Source organism: Orycteropus afer, unplaced genomic scaffold (genome assembly GCF_000298275.1).
Source record: "Orycteropus afer afer isolate SDZICR_OR568_19922 unplaced genomic scaffold, OryAfe1.0 scaffold00231, whole genome shotgun sequence".
NCBI lineage: Eukaryota > Metazoa > Chordata > Mammalia > Tubulidentata > Orycteropodidae > Orycteropus > Orycteropus afer.
This window is the reverse complement of record NW_006921818.1, coordinates 4508566-4516122: the sequence shown is the minus strand read 5'-3', so window position 1 is coordinate 4516122 and position 7557 is coordinate 4508566. Positions and strand designations below refer to the sequence as shown.

Genomic DNA, 7557 nt, shown 5'->3' with positions numbered 1-7557 from the left:
TGAACATTTACCTGAGGTAGATACACTCCTTGGAGAGAACAATCATGGGAGAAAGAAGGGCTGTTTATGCACAGGGAGACAGTTCAGGGAGCAGGAGTGCATGGAGGGATGGAAACAAGGAAGAGGTAACTATTGGGAGGAAGTGGGAGGGGAGCTGTTGCATTGTGGTAAATTGTACTCAATGCCATGAGACAGAGGGCATGTGAACTGCTGTATGGAAAGTGAATTTACTCTGTAAATTTTCACCCAAATCACACACACACACACACACGTTAGTCCTAAATACCAGTTTCTACCACATGCCCAGTTGCAGAAAGACAGACTGTAACTGTCTTCCAGTATTTCTTGTTTTGTAATATGTGTATGTTTGTGTGTGTTTTTGGTAGGCTGTGTCAAGTTGGTTCAGACGCACAGTGACCCTTTGTACAACAGAATAAAATACTGCCCAGTACTGTGTCATCCTCACAATTGCTGGCATGCTGGTGCCCACTGTCACAGCCCCTGTGTCAATCCATCTTGTTGAGGGTCTTCCCCTTTTTCACTGATCCTCCATGTTACCAAACAGGTTATCCTTCTCCATAAACTGGTCCCTTCTAATAATATTACCAAAGTACAAGTGATAAAGTTTAGCCATTCTTGGTTCTAAAGAGAATTCCAGTTCTACTTCCTCCAAGACAGATTTGTTTATCTTCCAGCAGGCCACGGTACATTCAATACTTTTCTCTGACACTACAATTCAATGCCCCAATTCTTCTGTGATCTTCCTTACTCGGTGTCCAGCTCTGATGTATGTATGAGGCTACTGAAAATAGCATGGCTTGGGTCAGGCACATGTTAGTCCTCAAATTTACATCTCTGCTCTTTAACACTTCAATGAGGTCTTTTGCATCTGATTTGCCCAATGCAATACACTGCTTGATTTCTTAACTGCTACTTCTATGGGCGCTGATTGTGGATCCAAATAAAATGAAATCACTGACAATTTCAATCTTTTCTCCACTTAACTTCATATTATTGGTCCAATTGTGAGGGTTTTTCTTTATGTTAAGGGGTATGATGGTTGCAGCTATGTGTCAACTTGGCTGGACCACAATTCTGTGTGGTTTAAGCAGTTGTAATGTGGTTATTCCCGTGAAGGGATCAGATGTATGTTTTGAGCAGCCAATCTGTTGAAAGAGAGCTTCCCTAGGGGTGTGGCCTGCTTCCAGTATATTTATGGACATCCTGGGAAGAGAGACACTCTTCTGTGGATCAAGATTCTGCTGTGCTGTCTACAACTGCCTGTGAGTGAACAATCCACCATCTGGCCTGGCGATCTTGGATTCGTCATTTGTTGGAATCATCAGCCAGTATACTGCCTGCCAACCTTGAGCTCCTCAGCCCCTGCAGTTGCGTGAGTCAGGAAAAACATCCAGCCTGATGTTTGATCCAAGAACTTGGGACTTGCCAGCTTCTCTAAGGGTGTGAGCCATTTTCCTAAGATAAATTTCTCTTCCTCTCTCTATATAAGCTTTACTGTTTTTATTTCTCTAGAGAACCCAGTCTAACACAAGGGGTAATCCACATTGAAGTTTGTAATCTTTGATCTTCATCAGTAAGTGCTTTAAGTCTTCTTCACTTACAGTAAGCAAGTCTGTGTCATCTGCATATTGAAGGTTGTAAATGAGTCTTCCTCCATTCCTGATGCCCATTCTTCTTCACATAGTCCAGCTTCTCAGATTATATGCTCAATATACAAATTGAACAATTAAGCTGAAAGGATACAACCCTGATGCATACCTTTCCTGATATTAAACCATGTAGCATCCCCTTGTTCTGTTCAAACAACTGCCTCTTGATTTATGTATAGATTTCTCACAAGCACAAGTAAATGTTCTGGAATTCTTATTCTTCCCAATGTTATTCATAATGTGATCCAGCAATGGCTTTGCAGAGTCAGTAAAACACAGGTAAACATCTTTCTAGTATTCTCTGCTTTAAGTCAAGATCCATCTGAAATCAGCAATGATTTCCCCCATTCTGTGTCCTCTTCTGAATCTGGCTTCAATTTCTTGCAGTTCCGTCTGTACTACTGCAACTGATTTTGAATTATCTTTAGAAAAAGTTTGTTTGCATGTGATATTAATGATATTGTTCAATAATTTCCACATTCTGTTGGATCACCTTTGTAGGAAGGGGCAATTATATGTATTCTTCCAGTTATGCGTGTGTGTGTATATACACCCACCCACACACACAAATACACACACACACGTATGTCTATCACTAATTTTTCTTATAAAATTGAAGATGTAAACTGGGCTAGCACACTTCTGGCTGAATGCATGCTAGCTGTAGCTTTTAGATGCAAGTATGACTTTATAAATGTCTTTAGACATTACATATGCTTTAACATGTGCACAGGTGCAAAGGTGACAAGGGGTGGAACTGTGATGCTTAATGTTATTAGGCTGTGATTACCAGTTATTATGTGGCTGTCCTCCATTTTGTGATCTGATGTAATTACTCTCCATTTTATGTGTCATAAATCCTGAGCTCTGGTGGAGTAGTGGATAAGGCATTTGGCTGCTAACCGGAAGGTCAGCAGTTTAAACCTACCAGCTGTTCTGCAAAAGGAAGATGGGGAACTCCACTTCTGTAAAGATTTACAGCCTTGGAAACTCAACAGCAGTCACTGTGAGTTGGAATTGACTCAATGGCAGTGAGTTTGGTTTTGGTATATGTTAATGAGACAGAATTAGTGTAAATATCAGTTTCAAACACATGACCAGCTGCATAAATGAGGACTGTGTTAAGTATTTTTGTTATCAGTGTACATACAGATATACACATGTCTATCTACATATAAACACACACACACACACACACACACACACACACATATATACATACACACATGTATATATGTTGTTGTTGTTGTTACGTGCCGTCGAGTTGGACCCGACTCATAGCGACCCCTCCTTGGGTTTCTGAGGCAGTATCACTACGGAAGTAGATTGCCCCATCTTCCTTCCGAGGAGTGGCTGGTGGGTTTAACCAGCCTTCTGGTTAGCAGTCGAGTGCCTTAGGCACTATGCTACCAGAGCTCCCACATGTATGTGTGTGTATATATATATATAGATATAGATATAGATATAGATATAGATATATAGATATGTATATATGTATGTATACACACAGCTACACCCCCACATATATACATATACATGTATATGTATGTATGTTTCCTTGCTATTCATAAAGTTTCCAGTGACTAATGTTTTTCAGAAATGGACCTGGTCATGTCCTTCTTTTTACTGTTAGTCTGGAAGCACTGCTGAAACCTGTCCATGGGTGATCCTCCTGGTATGTAAAATACTGGTGGCATAGCTTCCAACATCACAGCAAGATGCAAACTACTACAGTATGACAAGCTGATAGATATGTGGTGGTCAGTGAGAAATGGGAGGGCCCTAAGAAGATGCGACATAGTGGCTGCAACAATGGGGTAAAGATTGTGAGGACGGTGCAGGACTAGGCAGTGTCTTGTTCTGTTGTGCATAGGGTAGCTATGACTAGAAATTGACTTGGGGACACCTAGTAAAAGGTACATATGTATGTGTGTACATGTATGTATACCTATATATCTATACATAATACTTATTTCCTTATAAAATGTAAAAGGTAAACAGGGCTAGTGCATGTTTAGTTGTATGCATGCTAGTTATATCACACTTTACATAAGTATGACTTTGTAATTGTCTTTAGAGATCACATATGCTTTACGATGTGTACATGTATGAAGCTTACAAAGGGTGGACTTTGATGGTTAATACTGTGTCAACTTGGCTAGGCCCTGATTCCCAGTATCGTATTGATATCCTCCATTTTGTGATCTGACAGAATTACCCCCTATTTTGTGTTATAAATGCTAAGCTCTATATGTTAATGAGGCAGAATTAGTGTGGGGTGTGTTTTTTTTTTAATTGGATTTAGGCAAACATTTACAGAGAAAATTAGTTTTCCATTAAACAATTTATACATTTTCTGTTTTGTGACATTACTTGCAATTTCCTCAATGTGTAACAGCACCCTTCTCAATTCTCTGGTTTCCCCATTTCCATCTGTTCTTCTTTCTTGTCCCTTTCTGCCTTCTGAACTTTGTTTTTGGGAAATGCTGCTCTTTTCATCCTGTATGGTTGATTATGAGGATTCCATTCCTCATGGGTATCACTGTTCACTTTACAGGTCTGTCTACTGTTTGGCTGAAAGGTAATATCCCGGGATGGGTTTAGTTCCAGGTCTGAAGAGTGTGCAAGGGCCATAGGCTCAGGGGTTTGACTAATCTCTAGCAAACCAGTGAGTCTGGTCTTAGAATTTTGTTCTACACTTTTCTCCCACACTGTTCAGGACCTTCTACTGTGATCCTGATAAAAGCAGTTATAAAAGGGTATGACTCAAGTCCCACCCTTACTTTGATGTAGGAAAAGTTTCCTTGGGATGTGTATGGCCTGCCTCCAACATATATATGGATACTCTGGCAAGGTTCTCCTTTGTTCTAGTTTCTACATCCAGGTTGTCATCACCAGACCTTCCAGTTCTTGTGACTTGAGCTAGGTGCCTGTCTGACCTGCCAATTCTGAGATTCATCACTTTCTGCAGCCCTGTAAGCCAATGCCCTGCCATCTGACTCAATAATTTTGGGGTATGCCAACATCTGTAGTCCCATGAGCAAACAGCCAGTTGTCTGACCTGTAACTGGGCTAGTCAGCCCCTGCAACCACATAACTTAGAAGCCTGCAGCCTGATCCATGGATTTGAGACTTGCCAGCTTCCATAACCGTGTGAGAATTTCCATGAGCTAAATCTCTGATATATACATCATATACACTTCACTGGTTTTGGTTCTCTAGAGCACTCAGCCTCACTCCACTCCTAAGGTGTCTCTCCTGCTCAACAGCTAGCTCACCTGGATGTGATTTTTTAAATTAAAAGCCCTCTCTCGCCCTTTACAGCTATAGGCTGATTGCCATCATGAAATCGAATGTTCAACTTTAACCAGGCTATCCTCTAAATTGTTAGGGCTCAATAGGAAATGAAATCTGTTAGTTGTTAAAGTTGGTGTTAAGGGACAGAGATGTAATTTCACACCAAACTATGCTCCGACTCATAGCGACCCCTCCTTGGGTTTCCGAGGCAGTATCACTACGGAAGTAGGATTGTCCACTCTTCCTTCCGAGGAGTGGCTGGTGGGTTTGAACCACCAGCCTTCTGGTTAGCAGTCAAGTGCTTTAGCCACTATGCTACCAGAGCTCCCAAACTATGCTAAAGAAGTAAAAGATGTGTATATTTGTGCAACTGCTGGTTTTCCATCTAATTACGAGAGACTCCATATTGCAGAAGATAGTCCCAGGGCTCCTTGTTGATGTAGAAGACTAACCAAATCATTTCTACCACTGTGAACAGAAGACAGAAGCTTGGGAAAGTGAACTAGAAACGATGTACTCATCTTAAGACTGCAAATGGGAAGACAAGGGCTTTAAGTACTAATAAACTGTCATATACCCAGATTCTCTGAAGCTATGAAGGATCTAACTAAGTTCAATGTTATGGGAAAAGAAGCTACTTCAGGACAGATTGTAATAATATCTTAACTTGGCACTTAATGCAGTAACAGAGGACACTGAGATGGAACAGGTGACATGATAGAAAGAAGAGTAAAGAACTCCAGCAGGGTCTGAGAAGAAACAAGTGTGTCATAAAATCCCCAGTGTTCACAGGCCAAGTGAGTGATGGAGACTGGCCCATATAACAAGATTTCAGAGTTAAGGAAATTGCATTCCCCTCCCTAAAGCAACTCTGGACTTACCTTTCGTTTGTTGTGATAGGCAATATAGAGGGCAGCAACAAGAATGGCTGCAGTCACCAGGTATGCAAAGAAGTGGCTGCTCTCTGCACTGGCACTTCCAGGATTGTTCTTAAAAAGGTCATTCTTCTCACTACTCATAGAACCTAAAGGTGGACCTTCATGGTTCTCACTAGAGGCATGGCCTGACATCCCTTCTTGAGGTGGGGACTCCTCTTTAGGCTCTGCACCATCTCCCTCAGCCTCCTTAATCTCCACCTCTTCAGCATGTTCTGAGGACTGACCTTCTCCCTCCTGACTAGGAGAAGCGAGGGCGGGGTCTGTTGGCACCTTCTTATCAGATTCTATTCTGTCTGATTCTTCTTTCACTTTAGACTTGGGGAACTGCTCTTTATCAGACTGATCTTTCGGGGTCGTGTGTTCCAGACTAGAAGTACCAGAAGTGTATTTCAGGATCGCATTTTTCCCTGTCGCGTGTTCCGGACCCGAACTGTCAGGGCTGTATTTCGGGGTCGTAGGTTTCGTACTCAAAGTGCCATGGGTGTCTTTCGTAGATGGCGGATGCACAGAGGACTTCTTGTCTTCCTTCTTAGACACCTGGTCCAGGGTGGTACTGTCGGGGGTTTTTACTGCAGAAGAAGTCTTTTCTTTCTTGGGACTGGTGGTCAGATTTTCGGTGGCTGACGCACCGGTGGGCTTTGTAGCGGGCTGAACGACTCCTGAAATAAGAGCAATCAGTCAGTACTGGAAAAGACCCAGGCAACGGCAGGACGGAAGGGAGGGAATTCATGCCGCAGCGACGGGTAGGTCAGACAAGGAAAAAGCAAGCCCAGATAATGACAGGCCGAAGTGAGGGTGAAGGTACTGGAGACCAGATTGGGATGGGGGTAGAGGGTCTTACCCGCCACCGCGACGCTCAGCAGGACCAACACAACCAGGAACCGCATCCTGCTTGGACTCCGCTTCCGCCCTCTACCGCTCTCGCGATATTTGCGCGCGAGGTAACGGGTTTGTGCTGATGGCCCCACCCTTTCCTACGCGCGTATCGCCGCTTGTCGCAGTTCCATCCCAGATGATGGGCGGGGTTTACAATACCACCTCCCGGATGCGAACTCTTTCCGGTTGTTTTCTCAAGCTTTGTTGCTTTTACTCAGTATTATCACTTTAGGGTTTCCCCGTGGAAGGCGTGTCCGCTCCTGCTTGTTTTTATTTCGTTATTCCTCCATAGAAGCCACAACAGATCGTCATTTTCTTTTTCTTTCTCTTCCTCGTACTTCTGAGGCCAAGCAGGCGCTCCCTCACTTGTGAACAGTCCTCCTGAATGAGGTCGCTGGGGCCTAGGAGCCTTTTCTTCCCATCCTCTTCGCGTTTGCAATCTCTTCCTTTTATGTGGTTCTTTACGTGCAGCACGCAGACCTGCTGTGCTCAGATCTCTCATCTATAAACAAACCTCCCATCAGCTTCGTCGGGGCAACCTTCCAGTCCAAGCCCACCGCCCTTGCGACTCGGTGGAAACAATTCCCTTGGGGTGGCCAAAGATATTTTTTTAAAGTACGGGTTTTTTCAGATTATGTTGTTGTTGTTGTTGTTATGTGCCGTCAAGTCGGCCCCGACTCATAGCGACCCCTCCTTGGGTTTCCGAGGCAGTATCACTATGGAAGTAGGATTGCCCAACCTTCCTTCCCAGGAGTGGCTGGTGTGTTTGAACCGCC

The 7557-nt window shown here is 43.4% G+C and overlaps 1 protein-coding gene across 1 annotated transcript in view; it reads right to left on the bottom strand.

Annotated features, from left to right (window-relative positions):
• TGOLN2 (trans-golgi network protein 2) overlaps positions 1-6792 on the bottom strand; it is a 19134-nt gene extending 12342 nt beyond the window's left edge. The window contains exons 1-2 of the mRNA XM_007948904.2: positions 6747-6792; positions 5849-6564 (exon numbers count right to left, since the gene is read on the bottom strand). Coding sequence (XP_007947095.2) covers positions 5849-6564; positions 6747-6792 — 762 coding nt within the window. The remainder of the gene's footprint in view (positions 1-5848; positions 6565-6746) is intronic.
• Positions 6793-7557: the final 765 nt, after the last annotated feature.